The 17388-nt window shown below is 39.5% G+C and overlaps 1 protein-coding gene across 1 annotated transcript; it reads right to left on the bottom strand.

Annotated features, from left to right (window-relative positions):
• Positions 1-318: 318 nt before the first annotated feature.
• LOC139736382 (uncharacterized) lies at positions 319-12703 on the bottom strand. The gene is made up of 7 exons (XM_071647136.1): positions 12626-12703; positions 5662-5728; positions 4535-4653; positions 3786-3884; positions 2598-2663; positions 1767-1907; positions 319-852 (listed from the first exon to the last, which is right to left on the bottom strand). Exons 1-7 carry the CDS (start codon positions 12701-12703, stop codon positions 826-828), a joined length of 597 nt encoding a protein of 198 aa, XP_071503237.1. The 3' UTR covers positions 319-825.
• Between the last annotated feature and the right edge of the window lie 4685 nt (positions 12704-17388).

Raw genomic sequence — 17388 nt, 5'->3', positions numbered from 1 at the left:
ATTGCAAACATCTTTCATTCCTCAAATCAGTTCATAAGCATCACAATGATATTTGGGCATCTTATCACTGAGTTTACAGGAAATACAACGTAATATCTAAATGTACATAATGATAAGACTACAACAAACCTCCCTTTGCTCGAAAGTGAAAGGGCAAAATAAATATTGCAGAATATTGCATAGTTACATTTCGATAAAAGACCCATTTAGTCAATCTCTACTAACAGCAGAGGTAAAACACATGAGCTATTGCATAATGTCCAGTCAGGTGTACTCGACTGTATACTTGGGCAGTGAACGCGCTCTGTGTAACATCAGAGAAAACAAAAATGTGGCGAGTGTATTTTCTGAATAAATCACGTTTTTTCTATGTTGCGGATCCATCATAGAATTATGAACGTTCATCCAGTTCCGCTCGAGAGCACAACACGAAATAAGGCAGTAAATTTCAAACTTAAATACGTTTCACTCCAATTGGAATCATAATACAGACTATATTCTTCACATGAACATCATCTTTCCCGCTTTCATCCTACCAGCACGTGGACACTCGTCATCCTACAGTTTAAGTCTGAGTAATGTCGTGTCGAAATTATGTCATAACAGTCTCAAGACAAATGGCGGAATCTTCTTATCGTTCGCACCGCTGACCGTTGAACATGTTGAAAGGAATATCAAAAACTATTGCGTTATTTTTCTCATGAAAGTCGCCGATAGAACTACGAGAATCTCATGGTCTCCATCACTCTCTGAAGCACCGATATCGCCGTCGTCATCGTCGTCGTAAAGCGTTGTCACGCCGGCTTACCCCTCCTGGCATGATTCTCACACGTATGTATGCTTCTTGAGGACCTATAACAGATAGAAAATTATATAAAATAAGCCAGGTTTGAATCATTATTCTACGATGTCACTATACATGATCACTATGATACTTAATTCAATATTAAAGTTTTGCAGACTGAACAGTGCGCCTGAGAGACACATCTTACATAAGTTAATGAATGCTGCTTTACCTGGGGGTGTTTCATAAAGCTGTTCGTAAAGTTACGAACGACTTACGAGCGACTGGTGATCAGTTCTTGTGCTGAATTATGAAAATTCTGATAAGTATAGCACATAAAAACTGATCACCAGTCGCTCGTATGTTGTTCGTAACTTTACGAACAGCTTTATGAAACAGGGCCATGTCCTCATAGCATGAGGTCAGGAATTAGATTTTATCCCAGTTATGAATACTATAGACTGTCAAAAATAGGTACTGTAGAACAACACGAAGGGTGGCATTAGAAATTACCTTTGTCAGCGCAATTTGTGAACATTAGCAATATGTTACGTACAGACTGATGTTTGAATGCCATGTATAATCCTCATTCCAAATACATTCAAGTCGTCAGTGTCAACCTATTTATGGAATTAGAGTCCTTTTTCGGTGGCCCACTACTAATCAGCATTGTTGACGTAAGTCGTAGGCCTTAGACTTTAAACAGTTATGTCGTCTACATCATCGTATCTTTTTTTTTAATTTCTTCGTCAAATATTGTTTGAAAAGAAAATGTAGAAATAAAATTAAACCAGTAATTTCTACAGAAACAGACAAAGCGATATTCAGTAGTAACCACTCGACGAAAGACTACTGATGTAACAGTCACTTTCTTTTTTTAATTATATGTAACAGTCACTTTCTTGCAAATGTTGTGACATCTTCCATCTTATTATTATAGTCTGTGTTTTGTTTTGGTTGTTCGCTTGTTTGTTTGACTCACCGTGAGATGCTGCGACTCTCGGTGGACGAACTTGATGTCGATCTTGGCTTCCTCGATGCTCTCGACGTCGGTGCTTGTCTCTGACCCGTCCATCTCGCAGAGTTGCTGGAACCGGGCGATGACGCAGAAGAAACTTGCGATCTGCAAACAAAAAAAAAAGGGGGGAGGGGGGAATAAGGGGATTCCACCATTAAGTCATTCCTACAACAAAAATACCACCATGAATTGCAACGAAAATATTGCTTAAGGTAGTGCAACATAATTCAAACGATCAGTGTGTACAAATCTATGAGAACATAATCATGCGAATGAATTCACTCTATCATGATATGTATGATTATTTGATCTTTAACCCTACTGACTTTTTACTTAGTATTAACCATAGAGATAGAGTATATACATCTCTTTGGTGTTTATCCATGTCTTCCGAAATGGCGAACCCATTATGCCGGCCTTGCAAATCTGATGTGTCATCATGAAATATTCGGAGATCACAAGACTTCTGGACGCTTAAATTTAATTGTCCATCTGTTCGTAGGTCAATGTTGCCCAATAGAGCCAATTTATCCTTGACATGCATAGATGCCGGCACAGTTGGGAATATCTCCCGGTTCTGATTTTCTCAAATGGACGTGATCACAACGACCCATTCAGCCAGCATTGATAATAGTTACTAGTCTGTGGTTCTAATGATAAGAATGACGACATCAGAAAATGCGGCTTTTAATTTCCTATTCCGGTGCTGCGGTGGAGGCGCAGCAGCAGGGTGAAATTGAAGGCATTTAAATTCGGCGGAATTGTGAAAAGGACCCGTGTGTGAATATTACTCACGTTTAGACAGATGAGCGGTATAACGAACAACAGATGCACCAGAACCATGAGATTGACGTAATTAGTCTGCGAAAAGAAAAGAAAAATAACAATCATTATATTCAATTACGTTGTAAGGATTTTGTAGAAAATGAAAGAACAAAATGATGGCTATCTTTTGGTCACTGAGAGACAAGCTTTTACTTGGAAGACCTTATTGTATATCTGTTTTTCTTTAGAAGGAACTTGTTTGTACTGGAAAATCAATGTTAAAAATGTAAACCAACGGAGATGGTGGGGGGGGGGGGGGGGACGGGACGGGTGAGGAGTGAAAATACTGAACACATAACAGATCGGTTAAACATGCCTATGTTATTTTCATTTCTGAAACTTTATAAGGTTCTTTGGCAAGGAGTTGCTCCACATTCTCTGTTACCCGTCGATAAAGAAATTAGTTTCTATTGGCCTAAAAAGCACTTTCGGACCCGTCCGGAACAAGATAAAACGTTAATGACAAACATGTCGACAGGAACAGCGGTCATGACATTGATTTCAACACAGACGCAGCCAAATAAATTCCCTTGGCTCGTGATGGCTAATCAGAAACATGTTTTAAAAATTAGATATGTACTTGTTATGTTAAACTGAAGGTGCGATCCTCATGAGGGATAAAGTAGAAGCATACTGATGCGCGTTCACTTTAAGATAGCATCTTGTGATTTTGAATTGCACCATGGCTTAAGTCAGCAGACAAGTAGTTATGTTAGTAATCTTTGAAGTTGGATGCAGTTTATTGACTCCACTGACTGCAATCACACTGGAGTAAAGAGCCGGGGGGAGGGGATGTCAAGCTTAAATCGTTGGTTAAGTGTTCCGTTTATGACAAAAGTTAAAAATCACAACCATATCTATTTCTACGTGAAAACAATGCCCCTCTAGTGAAGTGGGAGGGTAAACTTCATGCTTCTATATAGTCAGCTGTGAAGAATAAACCTTGATGAGCAAGTATGGTTCCTATAGCATACGTTGATGAACCAATTAATGGGTGGTTGATATTCACACTAATGCTTACTGGACCTATTAAAGACAAGCTAGCTCAAAACTGTTATGTGTATCCATGGTCTCGTAAAGTTTCAACATTACAGCCCCGTAACGTTGAAGCAGACGGGCGAAACATAATTGCATCTCGTAGTCATGACAACGACTTACATGGATAAAATGCCAGAGCAGGAAGACGCTGAAGGGCACCTGAAGGACAATTGTGATGAGGATGACGATGAGGTAGGGGACCATACAGAAGCGAATTCCCTGAGGGGAAAGAAAAGAATAAACCCAATGTATTTTTCATATTATTATTTGGTATATTATGACATGTTAATTATAATATATTCACCACTTTCACTGTACTATAGTGAAAATGCGAGACAGCTTACCTTCATGACTTTGTTACTGTTGACACGGGTTATAAATGCCATAGGAAATACTCTCCATACGGCTCGTAGTTGCGGATAACCAAATTGATAAGATCATAAGAAATATAGTGGCATGTGACTCTCGAGAAGGGAATTGATAATTGACTAAAACTTGCTAATAGACTTGTTTATAGGTATGTTAGGGTCAAACATTACATAATAATAGAACACCACATACTTACAACCACGATTGATGTAAAATTATAAGATATTTTTGAATCTCAAACCCCAAGTTTAAATAGATGTCGGATGGCTTTATACAATTATGTTCCCACAGAGTCAACCCGCTTAGGCTTTGGACAACTCAAGTCAATTCAGGTCAAGATTGGTGAAAGCCAGATTTTCGTCATGTCAAGACATAACTTAAAAAGCAGACTAACAAGACGACATCAAGTCAACGTACATCGTATCAAATAAATGACCGCGCATTATGCAGAGTGGAATTAATAGTCATCGAACTCACACCACGTCGAATCCGAAACCTACCTTTAACGTTCCCACTAGGAGGACCATGGCAGAAGCGACGAGGGAGACGGTAAGGACGATGGCTACGATGTAGGACACGTAAATGGCCTGGAGGTGGATCTCTTGACTACCTTCCATCTCTGTGAAAATTAGAGTTTGAAAGCTTAATAGTTCGATGGTAAATTGATAATCAGCACAGACATTGATACAGTTTCCATCCTCTCTATAACCCTCTAACTCTTCTCAACTTGAGTTCTCATGGTTGAGTGCAATGGTTGTGTTTCAACTGCCTTCCAAAGTGGCAAAATTGTTGCCTATATACATAATAAACTATACGTTTTACAATCCACTATCCAGTATCTCTATCAAAGTCTATCGACCAATCGGCAATATTTTCGCCACAGGTCTCTATTCTCCTTTGTTGGGAATGTCTAGAGTTATAGATGCACACTTAAGGAACACAACAGCGTATTTGACGAGTTCCTGAAACTTTTTGATCCTATAAAAAACAATGTATCATCTTATAACCCATGACACACATATCAATACATGACAGCTAACTACACGAGAATTAAACGAGTACAGGTTTTCTGAGAAATGATTAGAGACTTATGTCACTTACAAGAAAAAGAGACAGAACAGTTTGTGATCAATCCAGATATCTGCATCATAATACACGATTTCTCAACTAATCTAACGTTTTTATGTGATTTTAAGTATTGATACTATCATACATTGAAAGGCCATATACTACTTCATCATTTCTTATGACAGTCATCATGAATTCATGATGAAAAGGGTGAATTCATCTGTTAAACGATCAGTCTGATCCACACGGGTGATATCAATAATTATGATGGGATCATGTTTATGCAGGTGGCAGAATGCTCGCTGGCACAAAGGGCACGTTATCTCTTTAGTCATAACTGACATCGTCATTTGCTTTTAAAACGTTCTACGGAATGACAACTGAACAGCAATGTCGTCATTACTCATGTTCACTTTTTTTCTCTCTCTCTATCTTGGTATCCGTGAAGTATCCATGGTAACAGGGATGTACCAAGCTAAAGCAGCTGCTGAGTCAACGTCACTAGTTAACCGTAATGATCTCTTGTCCTACAGTCATCCTTTCGTGGTATCTTTCTTACCTTGGAAAACCATCTCCAGGGGCTGGATTCGGTAGGTGACCCAGCCAAACGCTATGATAGAAGTCAGCTGAAATGACAAAGCAGAGACGGGAAGTAAAGGAAACAAGAGTGAAACTGTCGGTTAGCTTTCTGCCTCAATGGACTGGGCAAAAAAAAGGGGGTTTGCCAAGAAACATTTAACAAGATGAGTGAGTAATGACAGGAGTAAGCCCACTTTAATGGGATGGTATAGGTTTGGTTGATATTTGGCTTCAGGTTTCCAACACAGTTTGTGAGATAATGAAAAACCTCTTATGAAATATGAAAGAGTATATGAATCTATTAGAGAATTTTAAAGTTTTATATGGAAATTGGTTTTGAAATTACTGGGATATTCAGAAACAAAGATATCCTGATAAAAGATGGGACCCAGTATTGATCAGGACCACTTTGTTTCACTTTGTTTTTGGATATCTCAGCCATTTGAAAACCAATTTTCATCAAGTAAACTTTGAATACCTCTTAGAATGTATGCTCTTTAATATTTCATAAGTTAAAGTGGTTTCTAATTATTTCGCAAAAAGTTAAAATCTGAATCCCCCATATCAACCACAACTATACCATCCCTTTAATACATAGATGGGGAGGAGGTGGGATGGGATGTAGAGTAGGAGGGGCTGGTTGATTGCAGGTGGGTGAGGTGTGTAAAACGTCAACCTGTGACTATTTATTATAAAACTATAAACACTTATCAACGTATACATTTTCAATCCTCCTTCCTGTAAAGTTCTGAAAATGAACAGAAAGAGTTTCATAGTGTCACATGCAGTTTCGTCTACACACGGAAATAGGTTCACGTATACCCGTGTAAGCAAACGTTTAAAAATGATACATGTTAAAATATGCGTCTTTACATTATGACGTATATAGGCCTATACATAGGCGAAAGAACTGATGTCTTCTGCATAGAGTAACTTGTAGGTGGCAACATTGCACGTATTAGGCTTCAATAATAGTGAAAACGTACTGCTTTGTCATAAACATAATAAACATGCATTATTATGAAATATATATATATATATATATATATATATATATATATATATATTGTATATATATATATATATATATATATATATATATATATATATTATACTCTCATGCAAAGATATAAATACAATTTTTGTGGTCATTGGATATATACAGAAAACCATCAGCATTCCGGTATCCACGATTAGGTACAATTACATTAAATGTACACTGTCTTTAAAGATCAAGGTGGGTATCTAAAAAGACAGTATCAGGTTAACAAAAAGCTCCAGCCTGACAATATATTAAACAACCTATATCTCTCTATGCGGGGAGGGCAAATGCGATTGCTGTTTGATATATAAGTACCCTACACTTGATACAAAGTCGTAAGCTTATGACTAAAGAAAATTTCGGAATTACACGGGACTTTTTGTGTGCATGTGTGTGCGTCATTTGGCCCAAGTTTCCGGAGTGTAGTCAATAGAGTTCGGGTAATCCCATGCACCGACAATTTGGACACAGACATGCCGTTGCGACAATATGTCTCCATGGCGCTTGAGTCATTCTCAGGGGCATAAAAACTTTTGAGTCACCTCGTTCAGTGCACTTGTATATAGCTGTAAAATACTTAATTATATGCGTTCTACGTTTAACTAGCCCAACTCTGATGAGGTCGAACACAAGCGGTCAAATGCGCAGCTTTCCGCGACCATCGTAATGTAATTGACCCTTGATGTGTCATCGCGCGAATGTTCAAACATCCGCGCTCTGGGCATGCTCATATCGAGTCTTATCCAGCCCTTTGTTTTACCACCCATTCCAACTCCTTTACGATATTAGCATTATCTCAAGAACACTGTCTAGCACGTTCGGCCGCGTGGTAGTTGCTAACGTCACATCTTGGTTCTAAAAATATGACTCTTCTATCCGAGGTTTATTAACAGTTTATCTCCCCGTGCCTTGGTAAAGTTTAATCATTAGCGGGATTATTTTAATTTGTCTTCCTTGGGTATAAATAGGCCTTACTTTAAAATAATATTGATTTGATTTAAACATGAGCCACACGTGATGAGATGAGACGGTGCACATTACACCCCCAAATCTAATTTGTCTGGAGCTGCACGATGCAGTATCTGGATTGCTAACACTGGGTTAATGTAGGCGCTGCATAATACCAGTGGCTTTTGCTTTATGAATATAAAATCAGGGGAGAGGGTTGTGAGTGATGGGTTCTCAATCACGTGACCTGACATCCACTTTCGGACAATGTCAAGGTCAATGAGCACTATACTTTCCTACATCCTTCCAAAATTCATGTAACGCTCTTTGTGCAATATCGGTAAACATAATTCTGTGTAGATTGTCCTGGAGGTATGTGTGATATCAGTAAACATATGTGTAGATTGTCCAGAAGGTATGTGTAATATCGGTAAACATCTGTGTAGATTGTCCTGAAGGTATGTGTAATATCGGTAAACATCTGTGTAGATTGTCCTGAAGGTATGTGTAATATCGGTAAACATCTGTGTAGATTGTCCTGAAGGTATGTGTAATATCGGTAAACATCTGTGTAGATTGTCCAGAAGGTATGTGTAATATCGGTAAACATCTGTGTAGATTGTCCAGAAGGTATGTGTAATATCGGTAAACATCTGTGTAGATTGTCCTGAAGGTATGTGTAATATCGGTAAACATCTGTGTAGATTGTCCTGAAGGTATGTGTAATATCGGTAAACATCTGTGTAGATTGTCCAGAAGGTATGTGCAATATCGGTAAACATCTGTGTAGATTGTCCTGAAGGTATGTGTAATATCGGTAAACATCTGTGTAGATTGTCCTGAAGGTATGTGTAATATCGGTAAACATCTGTGTAGATTGTCCTGAAGGTATGTGTAATATCGGTAAACATCTGTGTAGATTGTCCAGAAGGTATGTGTAATATCGGTAAACATCTGTGTAGATTGTCCAGAAGGTATGTGTAATATCGGTAAACATCTGTGTAGATTGTCCTGAAGGTATGTGTAATATCGGTAAACATCTGTGTAGATTGTCCTGAAGGTATGTGTAATATCGGTAAACATCTGTGTAGATTGTCCAGAAGGTATGTGCAATATCGGTAAACATCTGTGTAGATTGTCCTGGAACTATCTATACCAATCATCGGTAAGGGGAGAGAGAACGGGAAAGAGAGAGAGAGACTCGAATGCAGCAAGGAGTATTGTTTCTGTTGACTTTAAAGCATCTGCGCTTTGTAAACACAACAATGTCTTCTTCTTGAAGCATAAGAAACTGCGTTACTGTTTGTTACAAACAATATTTTGCGGGAAGTCTATTTTTCAGACTGATTACTCCAGCATTTCATAATTCCATGGCAACGAAATGTGTTTAGACATCTCTGTACACATCCGAGAGTTAACGCCTTGACAATTTTGTCAAAGAGAATGAGCATGTAACCAGTCGTATTTGATAACCAATTGGCTTTCTGTGCACTGTACGATGGCTCGTATCGTAAGTACAGTATATCTCGTGTCAATACAAATCCAGGATTAAACAGATCTCGTTGTCATAGAGACAGAACATTTGCGGTATAACGTGACACTGCTTTACTCAGTGCCCAAACCGGCCGGGGTTTAGCATCTCGCCGTCACGTTTCTCATGCCTGGCCCTTGCGGGTCAGCTTGTACCAGCAGCTCCACAGAACGGTTTTGTTTCCTGCGAGCGGAAATTATCAAATCTCCTCACCGAAGCCGCGAGCAAAATGACACCGCACAAAAGAAAGGATGTTCGCGACGGCAATCCATACAATGCCATCTGCCCCTTGGCTTGACTTTATGATACCTGGGCAAGCACCAACTCTTAGAACGCAGTCATATAGGCCAATAACATTAACATGGAAAACAGAGAAACTATAGCAGAAAAGAACTGAGAGAGAATAACAAGAACACCAACAACATCAGCATCAACAATAACAACGGCGTATAGACGTGAAAAAGTCTATATGAGAGCCAAAGCGCCGATGCTTTCCCAGGTCAGTGCCGTATATACGGCACTGGCCCAGGTCAGCGTCCTTGGAGCATGACCTGACCCGGAAACGGATGTCATGGTAATGATGGTTTATATACGTCCCAGGTCTGAGATGCAGCAAAGATCACTCTCCTCTCAGCTGATACCAGTTTGTGAATTCTGACCAAGGGTCAGAAAGCACGAATCATATTCCTGATTACGTCCTTCATGATTACACGCATAGTAACATATTTAGGTAGGGTTGGTACAGACTGCCAGCATATTGACGTCATCGTCATGACGACCGTTTGCATCATCAGCCTCAACACCATCATCATTACGTTTTCATCATTGCTATATATCATCCACATCGCTATCACCGCCATTGTCATCATCGCTATCATTGTCATCACCATCGTCAAAATATCGACATGAAATTTCATTCTCTCTTATCACAAAAAAAAACCTCAATATACAAAGCTCAAGACCATACCAATCCTAAACACGCTCTTCCATAGGTGAAACACATTATATCATTCATAACTCATTTTGAGTGCAAATGGTGTACACGTTGTATTGGCACATGCCAATCCGAATACTATTCACGGCACTATCTTTACGCTTCCAATTACTTTTACAAATCTTGTAATTGATGCGCCCATCCGCATTCCCTATGTTTTTCGAAATTTGAACATACGCCATTCTAGCTGGGAAAGATATCTGGGCCAACCAACGTGACCGGATATAACTCATTTCCAGACATCTTGAGTCTAAATATATCAGTATATAGCCATATGTCCCAATAAAACGCCGTAATGTTGGTCTCTGTTTCCTTCTCGGAGTCATTTTCAGCTGCATAATCAAAATCCGTTCAAGCTCAAGTGGAAAAACAAAACCGCACGCACACAGAAACAAATATACTCCTGACAGTATGCCTGGTGATTTTCCTTTTAATCACTAGTCTAGGTGCGGGATAGAGACTGAACTTTGTTTCACCGTCAAAATGTCTTCTGATGGCTGTGGCCTATTTCGAAGGAGCTGAATCCGAATCTGAACGATGCAACTCTTGCATCCGTTAGGGTTTGAGATGATAAAGTTGGCCCCAAAATGGCAGCTAAATCTGATATTATATATATATATATATATATATATATATATACATATATATACATACATAGGCCTATGTATTTCTTTACAAATCGATGATCTTTCCCTGTTTCGAGAGTGTCGAATCCCGTATCCGGGCAATTACCCCCAGAGGACAATTACCCCCCCCCCCCCCCCCCCCCGGCTAAATACTGGTTACTGGTAAGGTTGCATCCTTGAGGGTTTTGAGATCTTCAAGATGGCTGACAAAATGGCCACCAAAAATCTTGAATATATCAAAATCCTTAAGGATGCAAGAGTTGCATCATCCAGATTCGGAATCAGCACCTTCAAAATAAGGTGATACCATAAAAAACAAACAAACAAACATGGGGGGGGGGGGGACGGGATAAAATATAGGCCCAAAAGCCGACTTTGGCACCCAGACTACACAGGTTACCTCGTGACGGGACAGGAGACATCGCAAGTCATTTTGAGGGCTGACCTGGGGAACAAATCAGACGATCCTTGGCTCCCTTTGTCTTGTTGTTCATGTCTGCGCAAGCCCTGCCAGTCAAACAATTTCTAACTATATTTACTGCTACGTAGTTATTCATGTCCGTACAAGTTCATCCACACAGTTTTCTGATTTCAAAGCTTGATTGTTTAAATTTCGACCTACAAGTATTTCGATGAAAGCTTCAAAACCATTTCTCGGCATTTGTAAAAAAAAACATGTATAGTACGTGAGAAAAATCTTTAATATTCCATGTATTCTAAACTCTAAAAGAAGATATCTTCAGTTTATGTCTGATTGAGTGTGGAACTAATCAACATAAGGTCCTGACAGTATCAACCTAAACCACTCGAAAGTTAACGCCCTTCACCCCCCCCCCCCCCCAAAAAAAAAAATACATCATGGGACTCTGAAAGAAGAAGAAGAATGGCGAGATATTCCCACTTGAACTAATACATGTAGCACCTCACAGCTTCACATACACTGTAAAGCAAATTGTAAAGTAATTTTGATTGATGCTAAAGTAATTTACTAATGATGGCTTTACATGCACAATAATGAGGCTGAAAGATGTCTAGTCTTATTAAGGGATAATACCTTTTTTGCTAGCTGGAAGTTTTGATTTTGAGTCATAAATTCCTATGTCATCAAAAACCGGTTGCCATGATACTATCACCGATCGCAGGACACATCGTGGGAAAAGCGGGGGAGTAACGTACGTATCTACGTATCTCGTATCTGCGTTGCTATTGTGTTCCTCTAAAGGCATGCTGAAACAATTAAAAAGTATCAGTCTGTGAATGAAATTCATCGCCAAACTAATAATTTGCTACGAGAATTCCGATCACGAGAGACACCACTCATGCATTCTGACAAATACACCAACACAACTGAAAATGACCGTCATTGATATAGAAACAATAATCGAAGTGACCATTCCCCTACCTCACCCTGGAAGCATGTACACCTCTCTATATCACACACATACAAACACGACACACACACATACACACATACATACTCTCACAAATGAAACTCATGAGGACGTACACATATTATGCACATGCAAACTCCATTGCAGCAAACGCAAGAGATAGTCATTCCATTGTTCATTGTCGTGGTAACAAAGACAGAAAAACACATCATTTTCTGAAACAAAGTATAAACATGAGCTGATGAGGGCGCTTGATATATATTCCAAGTCTAGTTCGCCATCAAGCCTCAAAAACAATAAACCTGATAGAAACATTTAACCGTTTAATTCATCAGCATCAGGATATTTTCATTCATAGGTGCATTGTTCTCACAGTTGAGGTAGAGAGTTACGTCAAATACCGGAGTCTTACCATGGCGTAGATGGCGGTGGCGATAGTACCCTTTTCGACGGTGTCGAAGCAGCAACAACTTGTCATTATGATTGCCATTTTGGGAGATGGACAGGCGAGTAAAATCCTCTAAGCACAAAAATGTCAGCTTTTGTAACACGCTCAGGGCAGATCACTTCCAGAGCAGACGATGTCTTCTGACAGAACTATACTTCAGCGTCAAATGGCGGGAACACTGCAATATTATTTTGGCACTCTTAACTCTCAATGGGGACATCCCTTTGGCACAGACCAGGCGAATACAAGGTAGACGTCGCAAACAGCGGACATGAATGAAATTAAATCATAGATTTAAGTCTCACCAAGTTTGAATACAAATAAGGTACATTTGGCGCGATTTGGCATGTGTCCACTCTCATTCTGTAGGCTGTAATACACCACCTGAAATTTTAGTGCTGAAGTTCCCACCGCTTCTGGCTCGATCAATGGGTCTATACTGATTCATATAATGGCAGGAGTGGTGATTCCTGGCTGGAACTTGTTTTGACGGAAAGGTTGCGCTATCTGCTGATTGGAGCATCGACCGTTCGCTGATTATGACGTCATCGATAGGAAACTTTCCGATAAGTGGGACTGCCTAATTTTTGTTAGTACGGTACGTGTTTTTAGCTACCACATTTCCATTGTCTTGTGTAACCGTATGACACCTATGTTGAAATAGCAGGTCGTCGGCGTTCTAATTGCTATCGCATCTCGTGGACGCGAAGCGAGGGAAATGCTTCCTTATGTACGCAGCTACATTCATCGATTTTTTTTTCAGCTTTTATATTTTTTATTTTATTTATTTATTTTTTTGTGCATGGAGGCGTCATGATCTTGGGACAGGTTGTCATGGTTGTGATGAAATGCAGAACGAAGTAATCCTATACAGGTTGATGTCACATAAATCAAGCCGCGTAGAGTGGCCTGACGTTATTGCTATAATTACAGACCACTACTTGAACTACTGTAACCTTCAATTTCACCTATCGCTTTCACCCTTCAAGTCCTAGAATGACATTTCTCTGCTTTCATGAAGATTAAGGTTGGTATTTCTTTCTCAAATTGGCAATTCTATTTGGAGGTTTTTTTTTCTTCGTTTTGGGCAGATTTATTGTGAGAACCATGCAGTTCCTACAACCTCTCTCTATACAAATAGGATATATTACATTGAAGTCTCACTTATATGTGCAATGCATATTAATCTCTCTATAACAGGAAGTAAGTGTATTGCAAATTTCTTTGATTTCATTATATTTGTTGAACTACTTCCAAAATCATAGTGATTATTATACTGTGAATCCATGCATTATCTAAATTTTTGTTCAAAATACACTTGTACCAAAGATTATGTATGATTCTCATGAAAACAAAGGCAGAAAAAAAATCAAACTGAACTTAACTGAATGAAGACAAGATGATAATATGAATCTGCAGCAAAAATACTCCAGAACTGGGTGAGTTAATTCGATAATGCCGTCCGAGCACCTGTAAAGACGCGGCAATGGGATCCCCCGGAATCAACCACCTGACTCTGGGATTCAATACTGATTAGTTCTTGTCCAGTCGCGGTCGTGGCGGTTGCTGTCTTCCCAACTCCGCCGGTCTTTTACTCGTTTGCTGCTTCCTTTAACTGTCATTAAGTCCCTTGCATGCTAAAGTTTAGCGGCAAGGAATAAAGTGACCACCTAAATCTTCGTTTCTTGACGGCCGTGGAGACGCCATTCTAGAGTCCTTTCATGGTTACCTTGTGGACTCTCATGCGGATCTCAGCGATTTTCACGTGATATGTGTAGTGAATTTCTAGGGTTTTCCTAATGTATAACATCCATCTCATCTCGGTTGCGATGGGGCCGTCTTTGTAGCTCTGCCTTGATCTTCTTGTGGGAGACTGGCATATCATGGGGGAGAACCAGGTTGGATCTTGGCACAACGACCGAACAACCATCTTAATTAAAACAAAGGCCTTCATATTCATCGTCATCATTCTATCAGTATTAAATTACAAGCTGGCGCCCCCTGATGGTTTGATGGTTTCACAGAACGGTTGCGTTTATCGTCTGCCATCTTTCACCATGTACCAGAAGTCTTTTGGATTCTTCTTGTTGGTGGACTACATAGATCTTGGAGGTTTATATCATTGAGTATTATCGGGTAAAAGTTATGAATAACTCCGTTATGCCTTGCAGAATATTATCTTACGCAGTTGTTGTTGTTGTTTTTATATTGTTTCTCTTCAAAAGCTGTGCCCATGAGAGCATAAAGTCTTTACTTACTCATTTAACTCGCATCTCGGGTCAGGGGAATGGTAGATAGAGGGACATGACGGATAAGCCATGAACATAAGTTGTGGTGTTTTTGCTGTATATGTGACCATGTTACATTGTGTCATAAACAACTAACATTGTCATAGACTTCATCTGATAACGACACTCACCCTCCCCCACCCCCACCAAAAAGAAAGAAAAAAAAAACCACTTCACAGTGCGTATAAGAAAACAGGTAATCTAACTTTGGAGGTCTAGATTATAAAATTGTAGCCCTCCAAAATCGGATTACCCTTTTTTGATACGCACTGTACAGTATGTCCCAAAAAGAAATTACAATCAGATTTCGAATTGATAACACCCAATATGATTGACCTGTCTAAATGCTACTTCAGGGTCTTAAAATATAACATCTTAGCTCTATTTTGCAGAAAACCCCATTCAGTTTGGTTAAGCGGTCTCAGAGAAATGTAGATTGTTGTAAAGCATGTCCTGAGTCTGATTCTTCCAATTTGAGCACTTCGATGCTCTTGTGTGTGAATACAATCGGACAGAACTTGGAGGGAAGAGATTCCTGACATCCTCTATACAAAATTCCTTATTTCTCTTTGACCACTGAAGCAAATAGAATGGGGTTTTCTGTAAGATGTGGGCAATGAGTTATTTCATACCCTGAATTTGTATTTAGATTGATTCACTGTTTTTAAAGATATCATTGCGGAGAGTCCCGTTGTATTTTTTTTTTTTTTTTTTGGGGGGGGGGGGGACATACGGTATTTCACGAGATATAACCAACCTAAACTGTTCTGAAGATTGCATCATGACAAACATGATTCAAATATTGATGTTGGCTTATTTAGCAGAAAATAGATCCATACACTATGAAATCGAAACTTGAGCAGGACTGGATATGGAAGTGGGGTGGGGGGTGGGAGGAGTAAGTGGCTCTCGCGAAAAAAAAAAAATCTAACCAAAATAAGTGTCTTATAGGAGTGACACCCATGCACTTTCCTTTATAGTCCTGGCTGCGCAGGAGTTCATGTTCTTGAACAATGGTTGCACCTACAACCAGGGAGGTGGAAAGAGATTCTCTTCCCACCTCCCTGCTACAACTGAGCTGAGTCACAAACTATACAGCAACCACCTGGAACGAACGTGACTCAATCAGTAGAAGATCACGGACCCTAGATCTCAATCAACCCATGGGAGAAGAATACCTATGTGTTTTTATTACTTATCTCGCCTATTTGCCGCCTGTTAGCAGGTAACCCGGATGTTGTATAGTTCATAACATCCAGTCATTGCACTCACAGGGAAGTATAGCGTGGCTTTTTATTGTGTTTCATTGCAGTGTATCTAACCTGCTCATCGTGATTGAAGGTTGTTCGAAAGTCAATCAGTGATAAGTTTTGTGTATTATGTGTTACAGATTGGACATTATCATGAGCTCTGACGCAGACAAATCCGCCATTACAATCAGGTCATTGTATGATAGTGCATCGCACTTCATGTTGTGAAATCGCCTCTTCGTTTTTTTGTATATATATGCACATTATGTATTTTATAGCATGCGATTGATGATTGTTCACGTATCATTGGTTTATGATTGATTGCTGTAATAGATCATTTACCTTTTCCAGTCATCATGAAATCATTGTCAATTAAAACATTCAGCTACTTATCTATATCATTTTATGTGTCATGACATTCCTCCAATGACTGCTGGACTGTCCATTTCCATAATTCTTTGCGACAGCGCTACAATACTATAGTATGTGCGACCCTGTGGGGTCATCCCACTAGACCGACACCCACGAGTCATACAGCCCACGAGTTCGACATTGAAAACAGGTCCATGAGTCATACAGCTCACGAGTCATACAGCCCATGAGTTCGACAATAGGCAAATAAAGCCCAGGAGTTCGACACTGTAAGTAAAAACAGCCCACGAGTTCGACAGATACAACACGGCGCTGAATGTGTCGGTCTCGTGGGCCTTTTTCGCCTAGTGTCGAACTAATGGGCTGTATGACTCGTGAGCTGTATAAATCATGGGCTGTATGACTTGTGAGCTGTATGACTTGTGGGTGTCGGTCTCTTGACGTTCACCCGACCCTGTCCTACAAAACCAACAAAAGTCGCCAGACATGAATTTTTAGTTAAGGGCAGATTCTGAAAGAGTAGACTTTAAGCTTTATAAAATGATGTATAACTCAATTCAAATGGACTCTCTTTACCTATCTAAATATTGGAAAGAAAGCTCATACGCTGGCAATGGTGTGTGCACTAACTGAGAAAAGATGCTTTGAAATGCAGGGTCTATTCAAGTACCTGGTATTGTATAGTACTTAATCTTACCATCAATCAGTTTTCTGAGCAATGGATTGGACAAAAACATGATATATAACTCTTAGTAAAAACAATGAAGAAATCAGATTAAGCTGAAATTGACAATGCTTTATAAACATATTCCATCCG

Source organism: Diadema antillarum, unplaced genomic scaffold, assembly GCF_040938485.1.
Source record: "Diadema antillarum isolate AM-2024a unplaced genomic scaffold, OU_Dant_1.0 seq00000642_RagTag, whole genome shotgun sequence".
Taxonomy (NCBI): Eukaryota; Metazoa; Echinodermata; class Echinoidea; order Diadematoida; family Diadematidae; genus Diadema; species Diadema antillarum.
The sequence above is the reverse complement of the archived record's forward strand: the minus strand, read 5'-3'. Positions and strand labels throughout refer to the sequence as shown.

Coding starts and splice junctions, on each gene's coding strand:
- LOC139736382 (XM_071647136.1), bottom strand. CDS start 12,703: ATGGCAATCATAATGACAAGTTGTTGCTGCTTCGACACCGTCGAAAAG. Junction 4,654..5,661: donor CCTGGAGATGGTTTTCCAAG/GTAAGAAAGATA, acceptor TAATTTTCACAG/AGATGGAAGGTAGTCAAGAG. Junction 1,908..2,597: donor TACCGCTCATCTGTCTAAAC/GTGAGTAATATT, acceptor TTTTGTTTGCAG/ATCGCAAGTTTCTTCTGCGT.